Source organism: Mobula birostris, chromosome 15 (assembly GCF_030028105.1).
Source record: "Mobula birostris isolate sMobBir1 chromosome 15, sMobBir1.hap1, whole genome shotgun sequence".
NCBI classification, from domain to species: Eukaryota; Metazoa; Chordata; class Chondrichthyes; order Myliobatiformes; family Myliobatidae; genus Mobula; species Mobula birostris.
Window position 1 is genome coordinate 27111257 of NC_092384.1, and position 26806 is coordinate 27138062.

The following is a 26806-nucleotide window of genomic DNA, read 5'->3' on the forward strand; positions in this document are numbered from 1 at the left end:
ATTACCAAGGTGATTTTTGAAATTAAATGTTCAAGAAGTGGAACTTGCAGGTGATTTTAATTCTCCTTACGTATTAACATTTTGGCTGTGGAGAAAGTGGAGGTACCAAAGGAGCTGCACAAATACTAAGCATCTTATTTATATCCAGAGAGACTTGTGAAGATTTGTTGAGCCCTGACTTTTCTGATGTACCTAAAGACAAACTTGGTGAAGTGCGTAAAAGGGAATCTTCTTTACTTTCATGACCTGTAAATATAAAATCAGATACTTTATTAAGCAAATTTTTTTATTCGTTGTCTTATTCTTTGGCACATACACTCAGTGGCCATTTTATTAGGTACACCTTGTTAAAGCAAAAATCTAATCAGCCAATCATTTGACGACAACTCAATGCATAAAAGCATCGAGATATGGACAAGAAGTTGTTTCGAATGTGGAAAAAATGTGATCTATGTGACTTTGATCATGGTATTATTGTTGGTGCCAGACTGGGTGATTTGATTATTTCAGAAACTGCTGATTTCCTGGGATCTTCATACACAACAGTCTCTAGAGTTTACAAAGAATAGTGTGAAAACACCTTGTTAATGAGAGGTCAGAGGAGAATGGCCAGATTAGTTCAGGCTGTCAGGAAGGCGACAGTAACTCAAATAACCATGTTTTACAACAGTGGTGTGCATCTCTAAACGCACAGCCCATCACACCCGGAAGTAGATGGCTACAGCAGAAGACCACTCCAGGTTCCACTACTGTACCTAATAAAGTGGCCACCCAGTATAGATTACTATGCATATAAATCATATAGTAGATACTTGTTTGGGTAGATTTTCCTAAATGTGACTTGTTTGAAAAATACTTCCTTTGCCAGTACAAGAAGGAAACTAAATATTTATATGCATGCAGCATACTTGCAAGCAACTTTTTATGTGAAGCTGGTTATCTTAAAACAACTAAGGGATGTATTCAGGTTATAGCTGTGGACTCAATAAGACTGGAAAAAAAACAGCTAAACTATGTTTCAACTAATCTCAGCTTGAAATCTAAATCATTCCTGGCATTGATGTGAAGATTTTTAACCATGTAATGATGCTATACTTCCTGTAAATGTGAAATATTTCAAAATGAATAGATGAAAACAATTTATGAAAAAATCTGTATCCTGCTATTAAGTTAAAGTCATACTGATTGCAAGGTCAGATGAAATAAGCACATTGTTATTGATTGAAATGAGAATGGTACAAGCCATGATATGAACAGAAATATTGTACTAATATGAAATCAAATTTCATAAATGGAATACCTGGCCGTGTGCTCAGATTCTGTGCAGGGCAGTTGGCCGGGGTCTTCATGGACATTTTTAATCTGTCCCTGGACCAGGCAGTTGTCCCCACAAGCTTCAAGATTGCCACCATCGTGCCAGTACTGAAGCATTCCACTGCAACGGGCCTGAATGACTTCCGCCCAGTTGCACTCACCCCCATCATTGCAAAGTGCTTTGAGAGACTGGTTCCATCACATCTGACATCCTGTCTGCCCACTACCCTGGACCCCCATTAATTTGCCTATCGCTCCAACAGATCAACAGAGGACGCCATCTCCACGGCACTTCACTCTGCCCTGACCCACCTGGACAGCCCCAACTCTTACGTCAGAATGCTGTTCATTGACTTTAGTTCGGCATTCAATACTGTGATCCCCTCCAAGCTGATCGCCAAACTTCGCCAGCTTGGTATCAGCTCATCCCTCTGCAAATGGACCTTGGACTTTCTGACTAACAGACCCCAGTCAGTTCAGTTAGGCAACCTCTCCTCCACTCTCACCCTGAACACCAGCGTGCCTCAAGGCTCTGTGCTGAGCCCTCTTCTGTACTCCCTTTTCACCTATGACTGCATTCCTGTACAAGGTTCTAACTTCATAATCAAGTTTGCAGATGACACCATGGTAGTTGGTCTGATCAGAGGGTATGACGAGACGACCTACAGGGATGAAGTCCAGCACCTGCCCGTGTGGTGTGCCGATAACACCCAGAAGACCAAGGAGATCATTGTGGACTTTAGGCGTGCTAGGAGCCACACTCACGTCCCCATCTACATCAACGGAGCTGAAGTGGACCGTGTATCAAGCTTCAAATTCCTTGGTGTCCACATTTCCGAGGATCTCACCTGGTCCCTGAACTCCTCCATCCTGATCAAAAAGGTGCAACAGCGCCTTTATTTCCTGCAGAGCATCAAGAAAGCTCACCTCTGTCCCAGGATACTGATGGACTTTTACTGCTGTACCATTGAGAGCATACTCACCAATTGCATCTCAGTGTGGTATGGCAATTGTCCCGTATTGGACCGCTAAGCACTCCAGCATGTGGTGAAAACTGCCCAGTGGATTATCGCCACCCAATTGCCCACCATTGAGAACAACTACCATAAACGCTGCCTGGGCAGTGCGAAAAGCATTATCAAGGATGCATCTCACCCTAACCATGGACTTTTTACTCTCCTCCCGTCCGGTAGGCACTACAGGAGCCTCCGCTCCCGCACCAGCAGGCACAGGAAGAGCTTCTTCCCTGAGGTTGTGACCTTGCTGAACCTCACATCACAGCGCTAAGCAGTATTGCATCCGTATTGTACTGTCTCAGTACTTTTATATTTGTGTGCTGTAGCACTTACTTTTTATTCGCAGTTATTTTGTAAATAACACTATTCTTTGCATTTCTGGTTAGATGCTAACTTGCGTTTCATTGGGTTTGTATCTGTACTTGGCACAATGGCAATAAAGTTGAATCTAATCTAATCTAATAAATCTGTATTAGTAGTTGTGTTGCTCTTTAATGAAAAGATTACATTCCTGTAAATATGGATGTTTCTTCTGATATTTGACAACTAGCAATAAACTTTGGTGTAAAGGTAAAGAAGATGCGTGAGGTCTGAGTTGCAGCAAATACCCTTACACATTATTTAAAGTATCACAATGTTGAAATTATCCTTAGGTCTAGACTGCCTGAAGATATTCTGTTCTTTTGGAGACCACAGAGTTTTTCTGAAGTCATGTATGCACAATGCATTAGAATCCATTAAATTATTTACAGCATTTTATGATTCTAGCAATACATTACACATAAAACAATTATCCTCATTGTTGCCTTGCATCATTACAGTTGGGAAACTTCCTTTCACCTCTGCTTCCTTTCACCTACTGTAACACCACTTCCAAAGACAGCACTCGGCAGAATCTGAGATTCTGTATTTTATCACGGAACATGATTTAATGTCTCAGTTCAACTATCCAATCTGTCTAGCTAAGATGTTGATGATGATGGCACAGAGAAAGGTTATTCTTTAGATGAGAATGTATAAAATTGAACTGTGTGTATATGAATGATGAATTACCTGCTGGTTGAGTTGTTTGATAGCTTGGAATGGTTGCTTTTGGTTTGCTTTCACTAATGTTTTCCAGTATAGTCTGTTCTACATCACTTTCAACTGTAGTAAGTATGTTAAATTCTGGGTTATCAAAATTTATGTATTGGTACAATGTTCTCCGTTGTTTTCCTGCAGACACTACAAAACAGAGAATTGCACATGAAGCAAACCAAAAATTGCATGTTTAAAATTTGCAAGGTTTAGTAAAGTAAATAAAATATAATTTTAAGGCTCTCAACTTGTATTAATCTTGAGAACTACTTACACTGATAGAAAAGTGATTGATGAGTTGCAAAAGATAATATGTAAGTAAATTTTTTTTATATCATATATATTTTGATAAACAATGCAGGTAGAGAATTGACCACTACAATAAGCTGTCTTCCATAAATCTAACTCTGAGAAGCAACTTGTTTATAATAGGAGACTTGTAAGGTCAAATGGCAACCTCTTGTACTGTAAGAATTTGTAATGATATATCATTGGATAATTTTATACAAAGAAACTTGCATTTTTAAAATATTTTTCACAACCTCTGCACATCTCAAAGCATTTTACATTCAAAATGAATTTTGAAATGGAGGCACTGTTCCAACGTGAGAATCATGATATAAAATTTGTACATAACAATGTCCTGTAAATAGAATTCAAGTTGTGTCTGTTGTGACTTTTTCTAATGTTCACCAGGACACCAGGCAGAGATGAGACGCACATTTTATTTTAGTAATGGAGCACAAATCTTCAGTATTGGCTAACATCTGGCCTTTGCTACAAATTCCATTTCCCTCTCTCTATCCCTGCTCTTGGAGTGAGTCATTTCCAAGCAGAGTCAATGACACAAATCCACTGACATACTGTAACCCTGCTGCTGAAATCCTCTATTACCAGTATGTTAACTCTACATTTCAGTTTTCTGATGCTGTCAGCCATTTCCCATCTAACAAATGCCACAAGCTTCAGCTCAATCAAAACTATTGCACATTTTTTGAAGAAGTCATCAAGCTGAGAGGAATCTATCACTGATGTTACTATTAAACTACAGTTTATTTTGGTTTACTCAGTTGACATGTTAATTCCTATGATACCTGTAGCTTTCTTCAGCCTTCAATAAGAAACCCTTAATATTTGTTAATTTGTCTTACATATTCTGTTGCTGTTTTCTAGAGATGCTGTAGATGTTTTTGGAGAGACTGTTGTATTACTTAGCAGCACCTTCCCATCGTTGCGTCTCTTTTTCTTAAAGGATCTCTTCTGCTGTAAAGCAACTGCCGAAAGATCAGGTTTATTGCTTTCGCTCTCTTTGTATGAGTTCTCTTTTGTGAAATCCGGGTGTTGGAAGACATGAACTTCTGCACTGGCCCTAAAATTTCAGGCAAAAAATTAATGCAATTTATTAAATTACTATTGAATTGAATGTATCTAATGGAAAATCATGAGAAAGGTCAAATGTCAAGAAGATTTTATATTTTTCATCATTTTATGATATCTATCTTGCCTTTTTTTTAAGAAGTGTTATAATGCATCTGTAGAGTCCAGTAACATACATTGCTCTAAATGATTTTGCTTTTAACGAATTTCTGTGACAAATGTTCAAGTTAATTGCTCTGATCTTTGTTCCTAAACAACAAAATTATAGCAATATGGGCATGTGATCTTACTCATGATTTTGGATCCAATATAAGCTAATTTGTTATTTTGTGTGCTGCTGTACTAATTATTTACAATGGATTACAAAGTTTGAAGTTTAAGCAAATTATTTGAGGGTCTTAGATAACTAGAGCTAAACATACTGAGATAATACAATAAGGCTTCTGAATATCAAAACTATATATCTACTGTCCCATGAAAAAGGGAGAAAGAGAATTTTTGGTGACATCAAATCACAATTAATAGTTGCATAGTGAGATTTCAATATTCTTGATATTTGGGATGTTTCAAATGTCGCTAATATTCTCCAATTAAATTCAAAGATCATTAACCTGAAGTTCTGAATCACTCTCCAAAGGTGGCTGATGGTTTGATAATGAATTACTTGTGTAATAATGTAACTATTGAATTAATAATTTAAAGTGATAGTGCAGCTGATAAGGCAGATTACATAAAACATTCAATCAAATTTGTGCCACTCATAAAAGCAAGAAATTTAAATTAATACTAAATGCCGCCAGTCAGTACTGGATAACAGGGGTCAATTTTAGCTGACATCACAATGGCTTAAACAGCATTCTTTACAAATCTGCAGGAACCATGAAATATTTTGGAAATACTCATCAGGTCAAGCAACATCTGTGAAAAAGTTATTGGCCACAAGAAAAAGAGTAGGCCATTCAGCTGCTCAAACCTGCTCTTGCCTTTCAATAAATCAGGCCTCAGCCAACATTCTTTGAGGTTATTTTCCTAGCCTATTCCCATAATCCTAGATTCTCTTACTGATTGTTTAAAAAAATTCATCTCAGTTTTGAATATATCCAAAAATTCTGCTTCCATGACTTTCTGGAGTGATGTAACGACTTAAAGTATAAAGAACCTTTTGGGAGAAGAAATTCCTCTTTATCCCATTCTGAGACTATGCCCATTACTTACCTTGTGTAGCAACCTAAGAGTCTAATGTGTTACTACAAGCCCAAACCAAACCTGTTCAAGTTTTCTTCACTAACTTCTTGGGCTTCCCCTAGTAATCCTTCTTTGAACCACCTCCAATGATGGATACTGGGCTGTAGATCATGAAAATACCGTGAAATTTCCCCATCACACACCATTTTTTGAAGTTGTCTATATTTATTCCAATTCATAATTCGTCAATTAAAACATTGCCCACAATGTAAGCTGAAAGGTTTTCTATCTTGTCCAGGCATGCATGGGCTAGCTTAGGCAGGGTGGATGCTGCATGGCAGGAATGCTGCCATTCTTAGAGCTTGGCTCAGAGGTACTCAGAAGTCAAAGCCAATTCTAATTGCTCTGATACTGTTCTTCCATTACCTCAATATCCTGGTGAAACCTTTCACCATGCTCGTCACTGACAGTGCCAAGATTTGCAGGGAAGTCAAGATGGGAATGCAGAAAAAGAATTTTAATGACATTTTGCATTTCATGGTTTTGCGTGCTTGAAGTATATTATCAACTAGCTACAAGTAGTTTGGTGCTCTGTACTTGCCAAAAAAAATTTAAACATCCTTGAATGTCTTCCATGCGATTTTCTGTGGTCCTACTAGAAGTTATTCTCATTGCCTGTCATTGATGTCATAGTCATAGTTATACTTTATTGATCCCGGGGGAAATTGATTTTCGTTTGGCCTGTTTGATTTATGGACCAACCAAAATGCCTTCAGCATCAGTTATTCTGGGAAACATCTGTCTCAAATATCAAAATCCTTCATGGAAATTTTTGTGCCTGGTGACAGAGATTCTATCCTTGCAGTCTTGAACTCAGTAATTCTGTGTTTGCCAAGTTACTGACCAGGTCATTTAACTCAGATTGAGTTATCAAATGAGGTTCACTCGACATAAAGGGTTCCAAATCTATCAGTATCAGGGTCATTTTCCATTCCTGGCTCATGCATCATGGCACCTTCGTCTGCCTCCTCCAGTCTCCATGTCTCTGGTGGCTTTGTTACTGGAAGACTATCATCATGCGGCACAGGTCTCATGGCTGAAGGGAAATTGTGGTATTCAGTAGATGTCTTGTTTTTAGCAGAGAAATCAAGTACACTGGTCAGACAGAAGTAGCAAACAGATTTGCTTTGGCCATATCATTGACTTCCTTGTACCTCTGAGCCAAGCTCTAAGATCGACAGTGCATGTTGGTGCACCAAAATGAGGAGCCCAGGTGTTCTTTGTCTTGGTCGTCAATTCTACACCCAAGGTAGAGCTCATAGCCTTTCTTAGTAAAAGGAGTCATGCTCCGTCTTTGAGAATTAAATGTATACTTGTCACAAATATAACAGAAGGTATCGCGGCTGTTGGAACATTGGCGAGACGTTGCTATCACAAATACTGTACCCCAATGCATGTGCATCCATGTGATCACACACCAATATCCATGTAAACGCAACGCATAGAACGGTGTGTGCTTGATGCTTTTATAGCCTTTTCTAAAACCTGCCTTGCCTGTGCATGCCAGACATGCCTGGACCAGATAGAAACCCTTCCAACTTACATTGTGAGCAACATTTTAATTGATTTGAATTATGATTTTAAAATAACAAATACAGGCGATTTCAAAAATATGGTGCGCGGTAGTGAAATTTCGTGGTGATTTTCATGATCAGCAGACCAGAATCCGTACGATACATCCAAAAGTATTCAGAAAGCAAAATCTTTGTTGTCCAGTATTATTGCTGGACACTTAAGCGAAAAGCCTCAGACACTGGGTCCAAACGAAAATCATCACGGAACAATTGCAAAGCGTCATTATGCAATTAACCGTATTATATTCAATACAAGTTAATTTAGCGTCATTATGCAATTAACCGTATTATATTCAATACAAGTTAATTTCTTGTTTCTCCAAATTCCTACGTGATACAAGGAGTGTGAAATTATATTTGTGTTCAGCTTCAAGCTATCATAAACCAAAAAAAATCTGAGGAGGCAACACGTTCGAAACAAAATTACATTAGTAATGTAGGCAACCCCATCTAGTGGCAGCGTGTCTAAACCAAGTGCGTGAAAAGAGAAATCCGACTGGGGTAGACAACGCTATAGCTTAACGTTTTTAAAAATATATTTTCACAACAGTTTATTTTTGGAGAAGTTCTAAAACCTACATTTCGTTTCAATAAAAAGGAAAATATTGCTGATGCTGGAAAAGCTCCATAAACCGGGCGCGGCCGGTAAGGACAAATAGCACTGACACCTTTTCATCACAATTTTTTTCTCTACTTGTTTATTTCTTTTCATTATCTATACCCATTCTGGGGTCGGAAAATAGGAGGCGGCGGAACAGATCTAGCTGGCTGTTGATGGCCGTTCCATTAGTTGCCACTGAGGTTTACTCCCAGAATATGAAACGCAGTTCTAGCGCTGGGGCGAAAATTCTACTAACTTTAATGTGATTTGTTGTATAAAGGTTTAAGAAGGGGAAAGTCCTTATTTTAAAATAATGTTTTGCTTTTAATTATATATTTATTTGGACTTTTTTTACTATTTTGAATACAAATTTTATATTGTTTACTTAATTTTAAACAGTTTTGACGTTCTGTTCACTCAATACTTGCGATTGCCCTATTAAGCCACCTCTAATTACGTTTGCTTAAATAAGGAGATGAAAACTGTACAAAGTACTCTAAAAATAGCTTCATTAATGTCCTTTAATGTTGGAGTGATACTCTCCCACATTTATACTTAATTTTCCTTTTAAGTAAAACCAGCATTCCATTCCTTTCCAAAAATAGGTTCTACATTTGACAAAGCACGCAACTTTGTTTTTGCCTGAGAAAGGTTATCGGGGTGGTTTGGGAAAGGGCCCTGTTACACTGGACTCCAGGACTACAATTCTGTCTGTTGTTAAGAAATTTGCCTCTTCTCTACGATATTTATGTTGATATGGGAGACACAAGAGACAGCAAATGCTGGAATCTGGAGCAGCAATCTCCTGGAGGAACTCAGCGGGTCGAGCAGCATCGGTGAGAAGAAATAAATTGTTGAAATCCTGCACCAGTATTGAATTCCTCCAGCAGGCTGCTTGTTGTTGATACGGGATATTCCTTTAAAATATTAATAACATTGTTTTGCACCTTGCTAGTTTAATATAGAATGAAAATATTTTTGCTCATTTCAATGCAACGATTTTAACATTGTACGATGCATTTTACCTGATGCTCTGAATCCTTGATTTGGAATTATCTGTTTATTTTATGTTTAGATCTCAGTAAATTCTGGAAAAGTGCAGGTGGTCAGGCACTTTTCCTCCCTGTTGTCACAGTAGCTGATGACCAATTGAAACAGAAAGAGATTCTCCTTTTCTCCATACAACAACGTGTACCATTGTGAGTTAGAATCTCCTGCAATTCCTCTTTGCCACCCTGGTAGATTATTGGCTAGATTTATTCTGTAGGATCAGTGGACACATAAAAGGTGAGTTGAGGCAGTGATTTTGGCATCTTATTCAACCATCAGAATCTTTTTTTTTCGGGGGGGGACCTCAATCTTTGCACAATATTCACATATTCTGTAATGAGAAAAGTGAGTGCCTTTCTGCTTCAACTGAACATCTGAAGAATTGCCTGGCCTTATTCTCCACTACATTTCATGTGCACCAATTTTAAACCTGAGGCAGATAAATAACCCCAAAGCAAATATTCACCGCAGGGACTCCAGGATAGTCAATAGGGAAAGCACAGAGCACTCAGTGACTAGCCAGTAATCCGGAGCACACATTACATTTGCTTGCCCTCCAGATATGGACATATTTTGTTCTAGTTTCCAGTGGTACCTTTACCCATTAATCCAGGCTGAAGTAAATTCATAATAATTTTGAGCACATGATAACCAACCTGCTATTCGGGAAAACACTGGTATAAACAAGGTATCATTAATCTGACAGTGCATTTAAACAGCTACAACCTGCACAGTATACCACTTACCCTATTGAATAAAAATAATACTCTTTATTGCAAAAGTGGGTTTAAAAAGTCATTGACAAATTATAGTAAAGCTACTGTATGAATGTGAATTGTGTGATAGGATCTTAGTCGATAGTGCAGGAAAATAACATAATTTACTGAATTTTTTTAGACATTTTACATTGGACTTTTGGATTCATATTATAAATAATGACAATTACAACATCAAAATTCAAACATAAATCATGCTGTATCAGATTTGATCAATTGTGCAGAAATCAAGTTATATCTACTAATGTAGAAAAAATGTATTCTAATTTATTAGAAAGCTTTATTTATGTCAATAATATGGCTATAATTTTCTTTAAAGTATAACGCTAATGTAGTTAGAAAAATATATCTAATTTGAACATTCATTAAGAGATGGCCGGGAAGCATATTCTACAGCTGGGGAAATGTCCAAGTTAATTATATTTAAATATAAGTTTACTGTGTAAAATATACACAAAAATATGCTGGCGTACTTATAGGTTGTGTTTCAGATTTGGAACAGAGATTAAAGGGGCTCTGGAGAATGCTCCGTAATTACCTCAAAGCATTAATGGTTTTATAATGTCATTATTTGTGTTTTACTAAAAAGGTTTTTTTGAAGATGGTCATGTAATTATTTTTTATTTTTTCTTTGCTATTTATACTAATGAAGACAATTGTATATCACAATGCTGTAATTTTGAGAAATATTTTAATAATGAATTTTCTTGACAGTAATGTGCTGTTAGTTTTGTTATCTGTCCATGGCTGTGCCTATTATTATTTCTATAACAAAATCCCAGCTTCTCAATCCTGTTCCTCTCTATCTATGTTCTTTTCAGTCTATACTCCTTAGAGCTGTCTCATAGATACTCATTCCCTTCATTCAAGGTCTTGCTTTCATCTTCATTATTTCCACTCTATGGATTCTGTAAATTACCAGTAAGAGCTCAAGTTTTTTATTCAATTGTATTTTTCACATAACTGTGACTCTTGAGATATTTTCTGCTAAATTTGCTACAATGCAAGCTGGTGCTTGGAGCTATATTCTGGAAGCTTGCACCATTCTTGTGTGCTTCATTATTTTAATAACAGCATAAATCATTCAGAATGAGTATGTTAATAATATCTGTGTAATAAGAGCAGACAAAATATGGATATGTTAAATCTGTTGTCTACATCATTGAAAATGATTAGCAACCTTTTTTTAAAATTTAGTACATACTCTATTTAGTTAAAAGTAAATTCCAAGGTCCTATTATAATCATTCTGTGTATGGAGATGTTTTCTCCACTGTTAAAATGATATTCTAAGAACATATTTTTATTTCAAAAAAAGTAAGTACAATAAATAATATTTATAGTTTATAAAAACTGGCTCTGTGCAGTTGTTATAGGAAAACAGTATTCAAAGGAGATATTAACTGAGGATGTTCAGTTGATCTAATTCATTGCATAATCATTTTAATTTTACTTTATAAAATTTGAAATAATTACTAGAGTGGATGTTTCTGCTGTTATAATCATTATGCAAGAAATTTGTTGATGAAAGCTAAAATAGGATTTTTTTAGAAATGTTATGAAAAGTCAATTGTAAAAGAACTGTATAATATCTAGTTTTGTTGTTCAGTTTCTTTGCTATCCAAACTACACTTTTATTTTGACAATCAATCAGTTAGTCCCTTCAATAACCTACTTTGCCATCTTCTTTTTAAATCCATAAGTACACAGTAGGCTGTGAAGCATGGACATACTCTGATAGTTCCTTAGCTCAGGGAGAAGCTCACCACACATATTAATTTCCTCTTCATAGATCTTTGCATTCACAATAATCACTTTTCCTTTCTCGTCCCACTGAAACAGAATGATAACAGCAAAACAAATTTAGTTTTTTTCCTAAACAAAGGGTAAATTTTGGTATGTGAAATACATCCTTCAAAGTCAAAGTCTGCCCCGAGCCTTTGTGGCCCATCAGGCCGGTGCTAATGCTGGTTTCTGTGGCGTGAAGCGACTGAGAGTACGAGACTCCCCTGCTGGTACCCATTTTCAGCTGGGTGGACTGCAGCAGTGTGTGGTTAAGTGCCTTGCTCAAAGACACAACACACTGCCTTGGCCGAGACTCAAACCCACGACCTTCAGATCGTGAGCCCAACGCCCTAACCACTTGGCCACACGCCACATGAACTACATCCTTACTGAAGTACAATACTCAAGTTTTGTATTCAAAGTTTGAATACAAATATTCAAAGTACAAAAAACAAAAAAAATCTTTATCTTTGAAAGGCTGTCATTTTTACTTCAACTTGCTATCTGTAAATTACCCGCAACAACTTGAAACTCAGACAGTACACAGAAAATATTGACATTTCCTCCACCTATTTCTCTAAGGCAGTTCCTCAGATTACATAGATTTGCTTGCACTCTAGTTCTATGTGCTTCGAGGCCAATGTGAGAATTGCAGACTCTTCCACAAATTGAACAGCAAGAGGCTGATGGGGCAAATGAGTGTAAGCTGGCTTGTGCTCCTTCATGGCTTCTGTGTGCTCCAACTGCATGGCTTCTAGGTTCTCAATACCGTGCCAGATGCTACTCCATTCTGAGTCGCCACAGGCTTGATGTTCGCAGGAGTAACTAGGGACGCTTCATTTCTTCAAGGAAACTCTGAGGACATCCTTGAATCTTTTTCTCTGTCTACCATCTCTTCCCATTATAGAGCTCAGAATAGAATGGTCGTAGGCATGCTAAAGTAGCCAACTAAATAGGGCCTTAGTACTGGAGATGTTAGCCTGAGAGAGGACACTGACAATAGTTCACTTGTTCTTCCTGTAAATTTGAAGGATTTTGCAAAGACAGCATAGTTAGTGTACTTCCAGTGCCTTAAAAATAAACTGCTGTAAATAATCCAAGTCTCAAAAGCACGGAGGGAGATAGGGATCATTGCTACCCAGGGCCAGGCCTGAAGCCTGATGTTGAGGTACCGTTTCCCTCAATCTCAATATGGTGTGCTGATGCACTGAAAGTAGTCGTGAATTTCACATTGATTATTGCCATATTCACCAGAGGTTTACTGTTTACCATTGGTAATGAAAATTTGTTCCACTGCCAAGGGAGGTTTGTGTTAAGTAAGCGGTTGGCATTCTTATCATGTTATATGTCATGGATGACGGGATTGATGGCTTTATGGCCATGTGTGCAGACAGTACAAAGAAAGTTGGAGGGCAGGTAGTGTTGAGGAAACAGGAAGTCTGTAGACAGACTGGGAGAATGGGCAAAGAAGTGGCAGATGGAATACAGTGCAGGGAAGTGCATGGTTATGCATTTTGGTAGAAGGAATAAAGGCATTGACTATTTTCTAAGTGGGGAGAAAATTCAAAAATCAGAGGTGGAAAAGGACTTGGGAGTCCTTGTGCGGGATTCCCTTAAGGTTAACTTGCAAATATGATGTCATTCGTTTTAAGAGGACTAGAATATAAAAGCAAAGATGTAATGCTGAAGCTTTATAAGACATTGGTCAGAGCATACTGGGAGTATTATGAGAAGTTTTGGGCCCCTTATCTGGATGTGCTGGCATTGGAGTGGGTCCAGAGGAGTTTCATGGGACTGATTCCAGGACTGAAAGTACCAGGAGCTCTGGGCTTGTACTCGCTGGGGTTTAGAAGAATGAGGGGAGGATCTCTTGAAACCTATTGAATATTCAGAGGCCTAGAGTGGAGGTGAAGAGGATGGAGGAGTGTCTAGAAAGCACAGCCTCAGAATAGGAATTTCTTGGCCAGAAGGTAGGGAATATGTGGAATTTAATGTCACAGCCAGCTGTGGAGGCCAAGTCATTGAGTATATTTCAAGTGGAGGTTGATAGTTTCTTGATTAGTCAAGGCTGCAAAGGTTACAGGGAGAAGGCAGGAGAGTAGGGTTGAGAGGGAAAATGGATCAGTTATGATGGAATGGCGGAGCAGACTCAATGGGCCAAATAGCCTATTTCTGCTCCTATGACTGATGGTCCAATGTTGGAGGCAGGATGCAACATTGCACTGAGAAAGACTGAGAAAAGTGATGGGGCAATGATAGTCTTTGTTGAAACTGGTTTTCACAGAGTGGTTGATATAATGGCTTGCATGCAAACTGATGGAGATGAATTTCAGCAGGTACATAGCCAAATTTGCCATAGTCTCTTCCATGTAATGGAGTCAAATGCTTTAGTTTGGAGACCTTGTACAGTGATAAGTACCACTCTTTGCATTTTCTTGGGAGTTATCGAGTGGTGAACAACATGTCCACTGTGTCTCTAAATGGATGGAATCCTCCCTATGGAATAAGAAGCAGCTCCTCCTCCTCCTTGGAGGAGACATTTGAGGAGTAACCTGGCAATGACTTCCCTGTGGTACAGAGATTTGTCTTTAGTTACCACAATTTGATTTGCTTCCATTTAGTAGATGATTAAAATTACATCATCTCTGAGGTCTTTCTCTTCCCAGCTGGAAGTTACTGATGCAGCAATAAAGAAGGCAAGACAGTGGCTATATTTCATTAGGAGTTTGAGGAGATTTGGTTTGTCACCTAAAACACTTGAAAACTTCTACAGATGTATCTAACTGGCTAAATCACCCTCTGGTAAGAGGGGGGGGGGTGGTTGCCAGGAAACTACAGGATCGAAGCAAGCTGCAGAGGGTTGTAAAATTAGTCAACTCCACCATGGGCAATGCCCTTCGTAGTATCTAGGACATCTTCAAAGAGCAATGCCTCAGAAAGGCGGTGTCCATCATTAAGGTCCCCCATTACCCAGGATATGCCCTCTTTTTTTAAAATATATTTTATTTAATTTTTTTAAAGAAGAAATATAAGGACTCAATTAATACAACAATTAATACATATTGAAAAAAATTAATTCAAATACATTAATAACTCCGAGAGAAAAAAAATACACCTATCCCAACACCATCTCCCCGCATTTAGAAAAAAGAGGGAAAAAAAACATAAAAGACAGAGGAAAGAAAGGAGAGAAGAAAAAATAAAAGAGAAAAAAAAAGAAAAAAAAGAGTAGGCATCCAGCTCTCAGAGTCAGTTTAAAATACAAATTAAAAAAACTAGCTTATAATAAGGGATATATTAATTAAAAAATATTAAAATAAATAAATTAAACAATCTGGGCATTTAAGTAATCCAAATATGGTTGCCAAATCTCAATGAACATAGTGTATCCATTCCTCAGGGTACAAGTAATCTTCTCAAGGGGTATACAACTTTGCATTTCTTTATTCCAACAATCAATATGTACAAGGGAATCAGATTTCCATGTTACCGCTATGCATTTCCTGGCCACTGACAATGCAATTTTAATAAACTTGGATTTATTCCTGGGGAGGTTAACTTTCAAAACTGCTAAGTTCCCCAGAAGAAACAATTTTGGGTCTAGAGGGAAATCCATCCCCAGAATCTTTCCCAGTACCTCCTCCAGATCTATCCAAAAAGATCTCAGTTTTGTGCATAGCCAGGTGGAATGCAAAAAGGTACCAACATCTATGCCATACCTGAAAGACTTGTCAGAAATTTCTGTTTTATTTTTATGTATTTTTTCAGGTGTGAGATACAACTAATGTAAAAAATTAAGATGTATCATGCTGTATCTAGAGTTGATAAGAGTGGTAACCTATCCAAACATAGATATGACCAACATTGATGATCAATTACAATGCCCAAAGCCAACTCCCATCTCTCCCTCGATCTGTATATACCAAGCTTTGGGCATTGGTCCTGGAATAAAGAATACATATTAGAAATAAATTTAGTTGTATTCCCCTTTCGAATTTGAATCTCCATGCCTAAGCACTTTGGTAGGGCCAGTGATGGACCCAAAGTCCCTCAAAAAAGATCGTAATTGGAGATAGCAGAAGAATGTGTTATTAGATAAATTATATTTATTTTTAAGTCCCTCAAAAGACATAAATTGCTTCTGCTGATTATAACAATCTTCAATGCGCCTGATACCGTGTTGATACCAGGTGACTAGAAACTTATTACCTAGACTCATGGGTATTAATCTGTTCTGAGATAGAGGCGTCTTTGAGGATATTCCTTTTTTTAGACCCATAAGTTGTTTAATTTTTTTCCAAGATATAAATTACATGTCTCAGTAGAGGATTGTTTGTTTTCTTTTTACTTAATTTGGAGTCCCATTTATATATAAATTCTTCTGCCATCTCTTCTCCTACCATATGTAAACCAATTGTAACCCAAGAAGGAATAGTTGTCTCATCAAAAAAAGAAGCAATAAAACGTGCTTGTGCAGCTAAATAATATTTTTTAAAATCTGGTAATTTTAACCCTCCCAATTTATAGTCCCAGGTCAACTCTTCCATGGAGATTCTAGATATTTTACCCGACCATAAAAATAGATGAATATGTGCATTGAGAATCTTAAAAAAATTATTGGATAATGGGATAGGTAAAGACTGAAAAAAATACTGAAGTCTCGGCATTATCTTCATTTTTATACAGTTTACCCTGCCCATCAGTGTGATGGGAAGCTTTATCCACCTACGTAGGTCCTCTTCAACATTCTGCAGCAAGGGGAGATAATTAAGTTTATAAAGGTCATCCAAATTACCATTAAACTTAATCCCCAGATATTTCATGTTGAATTTAACCCATCTAAACTGAGTGCCATATTGATATTGGGCATAGTCTCCTCTACCTAAAGGTAAAATTTCACTTTTATTCGAATTTATTTTATATCCCGAGACTATATCATAATTGTCCAGCAAGGCTCTAAGGCTTACCAAAGAGCCGGGCGGGTCAGCCAAATATACTAAAATGTCATTAGCAAATAAATTAATTTTATATTCTTCCTGGGCCACTTTAAACCCCTTTATGTCTGGATCCCATCTAACAGCCTCAGCCAATGGCTCTATTGCCAGAACAAATAGAGCTGGAGATAGTGGGCGACCTTGTCTACTAGATCTATGTCCAGAGAAAACTGGTGAAATCTGCCCGTTCATAATTATTTTGGCCTTAGACTGATGGTAAAGTGCTCTTACCAATTTATAAATATTTGGCCTAGACCAAATTTTCCCATTGTTTTAAATAAAAGATCCCATTCAAGTCTATCAAAGGCCTTTTCAGCATCTAAAGCCACTGCTACAGTCGGGTCCACCTTTGTCCTAGCTAAATATAATATAGTCTAATAGTCTGCCAATATTATCAGATAATTGTCTATTTTTAATAAATCCTGTTTGATTGGATTTAATCAATTTTGGCAGATATCGAGCTAATCTATTAGCCAATGCCTTTGCTATAATTTTATAGTCCGCATTTAAAAGTGAGATAGACCTATTTAGCCGATCCTTATCCTTCTTAAGAATTAACATAATAATTGCTGTTGAAAAGGATTCCAGTAGAGTATGGGTCTCCTCAGCCTGAATCACAACCCTCATAAAAAGGGGCATTAATTGATCCTTAAATTCTCTATAAAATTCAGGGGGAAAACCATCATCTACGGGTGATTAATTAGCCTGTAATAAGCCTAGGGCTCTTTCAATTTCATCCCTAGAAAAAGGGGCATTCAATTCTTCCTGATCTTGTTGACTCAATTTGGGAAGCTGTAAATTAGACAAGAAATCATCAATTTTCAGTGAGTCACCCACTGATTCTGATTTATATAATTCCGAATAGAACTGCTTAAAAGTATCTTTTTTTTAGCATGTATGAAATCTTACCTTCCCCTGTTTGAATCGCATTCATTGTTCTGGAGGTTTCTTCCACCTTCAATTGCCAAGATAGTACTTTATGGGTTCTCTCTCTTAATTCATAATATTGTTGTTTTGATTTTAGTATCATTTTTTCTATTCTATAGGTTTGTTTTGTGTATACTGTAAGTAATTATTTATTAATTTTTTTATAATTTTCCTCTGTTGTTAAATTCTGACAGTCTTTTTCTAATTGTGTTATTTCTTTCTCCAATTCATTTAATTCTGTTACATATTTATTTTTTATACCCTTAACATATCCAATTATCTGTCCTCTTAAGTATGGTTTTAATGTGTCCCATAATAAGATATTATCAGCAGTAGAGGGTGAGTTCGTCTCACAGAACAATTCTATTTGAGCTCTAATAAAACTGCAAAACTCTGGTCTTTTCAACAGCAAAGGATTAAAACGCCGTCTATATAATGTTTTTTGTTTATTGGGCATTTCGATTGATAAAATTAAAGGTGAATGGTCCGATAGTCTAGCGGCATATTCTGCCTGAATGATCCTACTTTCTAATTTAGCTGATACTGTATTAGAAATAAGTCAATTCTAGAGTAGGAATCATATTGTTTTGAATAGAAAGAATAGACTCTTTCCCTTGGATGCTGCCATCTCCAAGCATCTATTATATTCAAGTCCTTCATGAAGGCCTGGGTGGTTTTTGCTGCCCTGACCTTCACGACTTTCTTAACTGATCTATCTAAAATTGGATCCAGACAAAAATTGAAATCCCCTCCAATTAAGATATTTTCATATCCTTGAACAACTTTCAAAAAAATATTTTGGATAAATTTCTCGTCATCATAATTGGGGGCATATAAATTCAAAAGTGTCCAGGATTCTGAATACATTTGACATTGACCATAACAAATCTCCCGGCCGGATCTATGATAGTACCCTCCACCCTCACTGGCAAATTCTTCCCTATCAATACGGCCACTCCTCTGGCTTTAGAATTAAAGGAGGATGCTATTACTTGACCAACCCATCCTCTCTTTAAATTGTTATGTTCTGTCACTGTAAGATGAGTTTCTTGAAGAAAGGTAATATCAACATGATTTTTTTAAAGATATGCCAGGACCTTTTTCCTTTTTATCGGTCCATTTATCCCATTAACATTAAGACTTAAAAATTTAATTGTTCTATTCATAGTTATCAGATTTTATTGATTGATAAATCCTGCCCACAAAAAAAAGTATAAATTAATCCCACTTCTTTGAGTGACTCTGAGATATTTGGTGCCATTCTCAATAGAGTATAGAAAATAGAAAGGAAACCAAAGAGGAAAGAAAATAAAAGAAAAAAAAAGAAAAAGAAAGGGAGAAAAACCCTCCCAACTGGCGCTCCAAGTCCACAGCGCCTTAACCCCGCTTACTGTGGGGTCCAATGAACATCGCACTAAAGATGGACATTCTTTAACATATAACATAATTAATCTTTTTTTAAAGAAAAGAGACGAAAAATTATCCACTCTCCGAATAACTCCTTAATTAAACATCTGTAAAAATAAATTATATTCCACACTCATTATTACTAAATATCTAACAATCTATAATATTGAAAGTAAATGTCATTAATATAGTGATATATCTGAATAAAGAATAGAATTCAAAGAAACCTACTACATATAACCCTAAATGTTGTAACTTAATACATATACAGCATACCAAAAATTAAACATATCAAAAGATGACATCTATATAATCAAAACTATTCATACTAGTTATAACAAAATTAGATGAACTACATAGTTCCTGTAGTATAATTCAAAAAGACCATACATAATCAATATTTTAAATCATAAGTCTTCATCCATAATCATATAGATTTAAAGTTCAAGATTATAATGTTGTTAAAATTAATCTATATTAATAAAGAAAATCAAATAATTTTCTTCATATATTTTGTCCAAGATACATCTTTCTAGGCCCCTTGTTCCAGAAGAATATTCTGAATCACGATGTCTCAGACATTTTTTGAATAAAGTTTATTGCCTCCTGGGGGTTAGTAAAAAATTTCCTCCCTCCATCCGACAGAGTAATTCTCAGCTTTGCTGGATATAATAAAGAATACTGAAGACCTTTATTATTTAATAACCTCCTTGTTAAGTCAAAGTCTTTCCTTTTTCTTAACAAGGCCACACTAATATCTGGAAGGAAGAATATCTTTCCCCCTTCAAACTCTAGTAGGCCATTTCTCTCTCTATTGCTGCAGCTTGTAATACTTTTTGTTTATCTTGATAATTCAAAAAGCGTATAAGTATAGAGCGCAGCCTTTGCTCTGGAGGTGGTCGGGGGATTAAAGTCCTGTGGGCTCTTTCTATAATTCCTCGTCAAAATGTTTTTTCCTCAGTTATTGTGTCTCTTCCTTCCAATCCCTCTTTTAAACCCACTATCTTGATATTATTTCTTCTGCTATAGTTTTCAAGGGAGTCCAGTTTATCCATTATTTTTACTTTCTCAGTTCTCCAGGAATCTTTTTCTTTTTCCAGGCTTTGTAATCTATTCACAACATCCTTCGTATTATTTTATAAATCCTGGGTTCGCAAATTTAAAGATTCCAAAGTTGTAAAGAAGTTTTTGTAGGAGTTATTCAGGGAAGTGCCCGATCAATGGCACAACATCACGTACCCTCCTCGATATGCTCTCTTCTCATTGCTACCAACAGGAGGTACAGAAGCCTGAAGGTACACACTCAGCAATTCAGGAACACCTTCTTCCCCTCTGCCATCCGATTTTTGAATGGACATTGAACCTATAAATACTACCTCACTATTTTTTTATTTCTATTTGTTTTTGGACTATTTATTTAATTGAACTATTATATATATATTTCATACATTTTTCCTCTATTATGTATTGCACTGTACTGCTGCTGCAAAGTTAACAAAATTCATGATATATGCTGGTGATATTCCACCTGATTCCGATTCATTCTGTATGCCAGCATGTTTGAATTTATCGCACAGCAGCCTATTCAAGTCAATCTTGATTCCACTCCTAACTCTTGGGAAGTCAAAAAGGCCATACCCTTTTTCAAAAATAACCCATCTCGGGACCAGGTATTCCCACTGAAATTCTAAAACTCGGTGGTGAAGAATTTCAGTTGTAAATCCACAGTCTCATCATGATAATATATATAATGCAGGACAGTCGTGACAAACCAACCACCCTGCCAGATCTATACTGACTTCATTCTAGAATATCACAAAGCAATTGCTGGCTATGTGTGTTCAAACTAAATCTCATTCCATTCCTTAATCTACCGAGGAGATGTGGAATCAATACCTATTTATTCCTGTGCTTGGAGGCTTCTGGGAACCTGCCAAAATTGGCTATAGCATGTGAGCCATATCTTCTTTGCATCAGTTTAAAAGGAATTCCCTATTGCTTCAAGGGATCAAACCAACAGCCACCTCATGCTGTGAATTTGATTAGATCACTGATTGTTCATTTTAACAGTATTTCTCTAATTCTTGCCTACATTTCTGGAACAAGAGTGGCACTCATGTCAACTGCAGTAACATAAACTAAAAGAAATATAACAGTTTTAACTTAGTTCCTAACTTGTACAAATATGCATATCTGCTTTTTAACAGAGGAGGCATATGTTATGCATAGTTAATTTGTCTATATTGATTCCATAGAGAATGAGTACGTCATTGTGTTATATCCCAGGGCATATATTGCAGCTATCCATTAAATTTAAATATGCAATTGTCTAAATTATCCCTCACCACACAGTGTGGTCAGTTTCTTTATGATTGACTGTATAATTATTATAACTAGAATTTAAATCACAAAATATAACCATATAACCATATAACAATTACAGCACGGAAACAGGCCATCTCGGCCCTTCTAGACCGTGCCGAACTCTTACTCTCACCTAGTCCCACTGACCTGCACTCAGCCCATAACCCTCCATTCCTTTCCTGTCTATATATCTACCCAATTTAACCTTAAATGACAACATCCAACCTGTCTCAACTACTTCTGCTGGAAGCTCGTTCCACACAGCTACCACTCTCTGAGTAAAGAAGTTCCCCCTCATGTTACCCCTAAACTTTTGCCCTTTACTCTCAACTCATGTCCTTTTGTTTGAACCTCTCCCACTCTCAATGGAAAAAGCCTATCCACGTCAACTCTATCTATCCCCCTCATAATTTTAAATACCTCTATCAAGTCCCCCCTCAACCTGCTACATTCCAAAGAATAAAGACCTAACTTGTTCAACCTTTCTCTCTGGCAGGTACTAAAAGCAAAGTGATAAATGGTCTAGAAAAGACCATAAGTCTGTAAGAGATGGGAGCAAAATTAGGCTATTTGGCCCAGCGAGTCTGCTGTGTCATTTCATCATGGCTGATCCATTTTCCCCTCTCAGATCCATTCTCCTGCCTTCTCCCAGCAATCTTTCATGCCCTGACTAATCAAGAATTTATCAACCTCCACCTTCAATACCAAATGACCTGGCCTCCACAGCCGCCTGTGGCAACCAGTTCCACAGATTCACCACCCTCTGGCTAAAGAAATTCCTCCTCATCACCATTTTAAATGGCATCCATCTATTCTGAGTCTGTGCCCTCTGGTCCGAGACTCCTCAACTATAGGAAACACCTTCTCCATATCCATTCTATCTAGGTCTTTCAACATTTGATAGGCTTCAATGAGATCCCCCCTCACTCTTCTAAATTTCATCAAGTACAGGCCCAGAGCCATCAAACGCTCCTCAAATGATAGCCCTTTCATTCCCGGAATCATTCTCATGAACGTCCTCTGAACCCTCTCCAATGTCAGCACATCCTTGCTTAGATAAGAGGACCAAAACTGCTCACACTACTCCAAGTGCTTCACCAGTGCTTTATAAAGCCTCAGCATTACATCCTTGCTTTAATATTCTTGTGCTTGCGAAATGAATGCTAACATTGCATTTGCCTTTCTCGTCCATCTTGTTGTATGGAATCAACTCAGGTGTGTTCTTCGGTTGAGCATCCAGTATCTGGTCCGCATGACATCTCCATGTCTGATCTCCAACATCCGCTGCATACATCAGTGGTCCAGTTCTTGTAGCTATCCTACCGAGTGTCCAGTTGTCTTCTTGGTAATTATGCGTTAGGACTTCCCGTCTAATCTGGAAGCTCCTTGCTGATTCACTTGGCAACTTTACTTCCCTCTGTAGTTCTGGTTTCAGGAGGTCTATGTGTGATCTCAGATTCCTGTTCATGAACAGCGTTGCAGGGGCCTGATTTGTCATCACATGAACAGAGGTTCGATACACAAAAAGGAAGTTGTCTACGTTGTGCTGTACAGAAATGGACTTCTTGAAAATTTGGACAAACCTTTCAGCTAACCCATTCATTGCTGGGTGGTGAGGAGATGACTTGAAATGTCTGATGCTATTTTTCTTCATGAACAGTCAGAATTCTTCTGATGAGTATTGTGGTCCGTTGTCACACACGATTTGTTTTGGCAAGCCATTTCTGGTGAAGATAGTCCTCAGAGTGGAGAGAGTCTTTGCTGAGGTGGTTGACTTCATTGGTATAACCTCCGGCCACTTTGAATGAGCATCCACAGCAATCAGGAACATGGAGTCCATGAATGGCCCAGCAAAGTCAATATGTACTCTCTGCCATGGTGAAGACAGCCACTCCAATGGGTGTAACGCTGCCTGTGGGAGTACATTTTGATCTTTTTGGCATCCCAAACAGCTTTTGGCCAAGTCTTCGATCCGTTTATCTATTCCCTTCTCAAACACCTTCTGATTAGCATTAAGCAGCTGTGACAGCCTCTGGTTAGCAGGCTGCAGTTGCCTGTTGATGTCACACTGAGAGCTTTGATTGAGTGCCAGTTTAGTTTTCTCAACCATTCACATCCAAAAAGTGCTGGCACCCCACTTTTCTGACTGCTGTGTTTGGCCTCCATACGCCACATTTACTTTCAGTTTGCCTTTGGGAAACATTTTCTTGCCTGTGTAAGCCTGTAGCATCACTGAGGTCTTCTCCAATGGTAGCTTAGAAAACAGTCTGTTGTAGTCAGCCTGTGGAATTATGGACAAAGCTGTCCCTGTAACCAGCTCCATTTTCAGTTTTACACCAGACACCTCCATCATGATCCAGGTGATTTTGTGATCTGCTTTAATAATACTGTTCAGTTCTAGGCATGACAGTTCACCTTTGTCAGACTCTATGTTGTCTAATTCTGTTTTACATTTGGTCACTTTATGCATTTGCTTCGTTTTGTGTTTGAGACTTTTTACTCAGTTGTGCTTTTTGTCTGCCTTGCACATTCTCTCTATGTGACCTTGTCTGTGACATTTTCTGGAGACTTTTACTTTGAACCAACAGTTATTTGCATCATGGGAGTATTTGCCACATTGATAACATTTTTGTCTTTTTGTACATGGGGTGTACATAGGGACATTTTGTGCATTTCACATTCTAACCTCCTTTTCTGTAGTCCTACTGCATCCTTTGCTGCAGTCTCTACAGTCTCTAACAATACTGCAATGGTCAATGCCTGTTTAAGGTCAGGTCTCTTTCAGATAGTAGCCTCGTTTGAGTGCTTTGACTATGCATACCACATACAAGCCTGTCCCTTGATGCATCAGAAAGTCCATCTCTAAAGTCACAGTACTGGGAAAGTTTGTGCAGTTTTGTAATGTATTCGGAAACGCTTTCATCCTTTGACTGGTTCCTTTTCTAAAATCTAAATCTCTCAGCTAATACCAGTGGGTCAGGGCTCAAGTGATTTTGTAAAATTGTAACAATTTCGCTGAACATCTTACCTGCTGGCTTTTCAGGGTTCTGTAACAGACTGTACGTTCTTGGGCCCATTAAGCTAAGAAGCTGTCTTTTGCTCCTCCATGTTGTCTGCATAACAATACAGTTCAACCCTCTTGACATACGACTCTCAGCCTTCATTAGTGCTATCAAATTTGTCATCTTTCCTGACTGAAGCCATTGCCACATTATTTTCACTTTAAATTCAGTGCATCTTTCACTGTTGCTATGCACTGTACTCACACCTTTGTTAACATACGTGACGGCCTTCTCTGTACTGTTTAACTCGCTATTTCGTCCCGTTATCGTTCCATAACTGTCGGTGCAGTTCATGATATTTTCTGACATTCAGCTTTGTACTTGTCACCAATTTGTTGGGTCTGTGCACAACTAGGTATCAATGAAATAAAAGCACACACATGGGAGATGGCTTTAACTGGTGTATTCAGACTGCAGCAAGAGAGAAAGAACAATGTGCATGTTTAGACAACAGATCAATACCTAGTGCTAAAGGTGAGGGGGGGGTCATTGCTCTAAAAGAAATAGATCCATACATTACATACCCTATCTATGCTCCTCATAATTTATACATCCCTATAAGATCACCCCTCATTCTATGTTCCAGTGAAAAAAGTCCCATTGATCTCTCTCCATAACTCTAGCCTTCAAGTCCAATCAACATCCTTATAAATCTCCTCTGAACTCTTTTCAGCCTAACGCCATCTTTCCTATAGCAAGGTGACCAAAAGTGAACATAATAGTCCAAATGCATCCTTACCATCATCTTGTTCAACTGCAATATAATATCCCAGTTTCTGGGAATCTAAGGTGAAGCTTCCTAATCAAAGAAATGGCCATTGAGACAGAGAAAGATCTAATCTCATATTGGGCTTGGAATTAAAGAATTTGTGAATTTATGGGAATGAAGCCCAGGTCTCAGTTGAGCACTTATCATTGGGGATCATCAGAGGGGTTACTGAAAAATCATGGACTTGATATACTTTATTAAAGTATAAGTATACCACTTCTTTATATTGATCCCACACATCACGTGTCTATCACGGCAGCACAAAGGCAACTGTAGCCTTTGAAATAATAAAAACAAAGGTGAAAGTTTAGCTGTAAATGAATTGTATCGGCGTAAACTATGAAGTCTACCTTCACTAAAGAATCGTTTTTGCTTTTTAAGGGTAACTGCCCGTTGCCAATATGGCCCGTGCCTAGGGAGGTGCCCATGTTGTCCTGGGTAGAAATGCACTAGGAGCCTGTGTGAATTGATGAACGCGGCTATTCGGCGGGAGCACCCAGACTCCGAGGTAGGCCTGGTTGCTGTGGCGACGTGGCGGCAGTTACTCACCCTCAAGCCTCGCACCTCTGGTTTCTCCAACAGCGCCGACAGTTTGGTAAAGAACTGTGGCGTCGGAGGTCTGCGCGGGCTGGAATCATATTTACTTTCGGTGGATGCCATGTTTCTTGTAGTACTGCCGTTGATAACAGCGGAAACGCCGCTCGGTGTTTGTGCTGCAACCGGGTCGAACGGTCATCAGAGGGTTCGGCAGCGTGTGGCCACGGGCCACCCAACGGGATCCGGGTAATGGTGCCGTACCACACTTGTTTCCAAAAGCTGTGTCCTTTTAACCGACATTGTCCCTCATGTTTGTTCTCACTGTTACAGACAGGCTACTTAATCTTCTTTACATAATGAGACTGTCGTTGGTCTATCATTCCAGGAATGTGAATACTGACGAGGCCAGTATTTATTACTCTCTCTTAAGAACCCTTGCAAAATGGTAGTAAGATGCATCCATGAACAGAAACAGTTGGTACGGTCAATTTAATACCAATAGGGTTTAGACTAAGCAATGGTGATGTGTGTGATTTTGACCTGTGGCTCATGCCCTTATCTTTCTAACTAAACTAGCAGAGTAGTGTTTCCCAACCTTTTTTTAGCCCAACACTCCTCCAAAGCACCTTTATATTTGCCAATGTCTCCCTAAAGCACCTTCATATTTGCCAAGGCCCCCCTAAAGCACATTCATACTTGCCAGGGCCCCCCCTAAAGCACGTTCATATTTTCCATGTCTCCCTAAAGCACCTTCATACTTGCCAAAGCCCCCCCCAAAGCACCTTCATACTTGCCAACACCCCCCTAAAGCACCTTCATACTTGCCAACACCCCCCTAAAGCACCTTCATACTTGCCAATGCCTCTCTTAGGCACAGTATACTTTCTGATGCCCCCTTGGTGTAAAAACGTCTACAATATGCCAACATGAGA

The 26806-nt window shown here is 38.1% G+C and overlaps 1 protein-coding gene and 1 long non-coding RNA gene across 3 annotated transcripts in view; one reads left to right on the forward strand and one right to left on the reverse strand.

Moving 5' to 3' along the window:
• On the reverse strand, positions 1-26189 carry LOC140210505 (uncharacterized protein C16orf86 homolog). 2 transcript variants are annotated; one of them, XR_011889248.1, is made up of 4 exons: positions 25887-26189; positions 4559-4776; positions 3384-3554; positions 1-246 (listed from the first exon to the last, which is right to left on the reverse strand). XR_011889248.1 is itself a non-coding variant. In XM_072279504.1 (4 exons), the coding sequence occupies exons 1-4, from the start codon at positions 11758-11760 to the stop codon at positions 74-76; spliced, it is 618 nt and encodes a 205-aa protein (XP_072135605.1). In that variant the 5' UTR covers positions 11761-11762; the 3' UTR covers positions 1-73. The 2 variants fall into 2 exon arrangements, 1 of the variants encoding a protein (XP_072135605.1); XM_072279504.1 differs by lacking the exon at positions 25887-26189 and adding an exon at positions 11705-11762.
• The window catches only part of LOC140210507 (uncharacterized), a 64620-nt gene continuing 46697 nt past the window's right edge, over positions 8884-26806 (forward strand). The window contains exon 1 of the long non-coding RNA XR_011889251.1: positions 8884-9040. This is a non-coding gene — a long non-coding RNA (uncharacterized lncRNA). The remainder of the gene's footprint in view (positions 9041-26806) is intronic.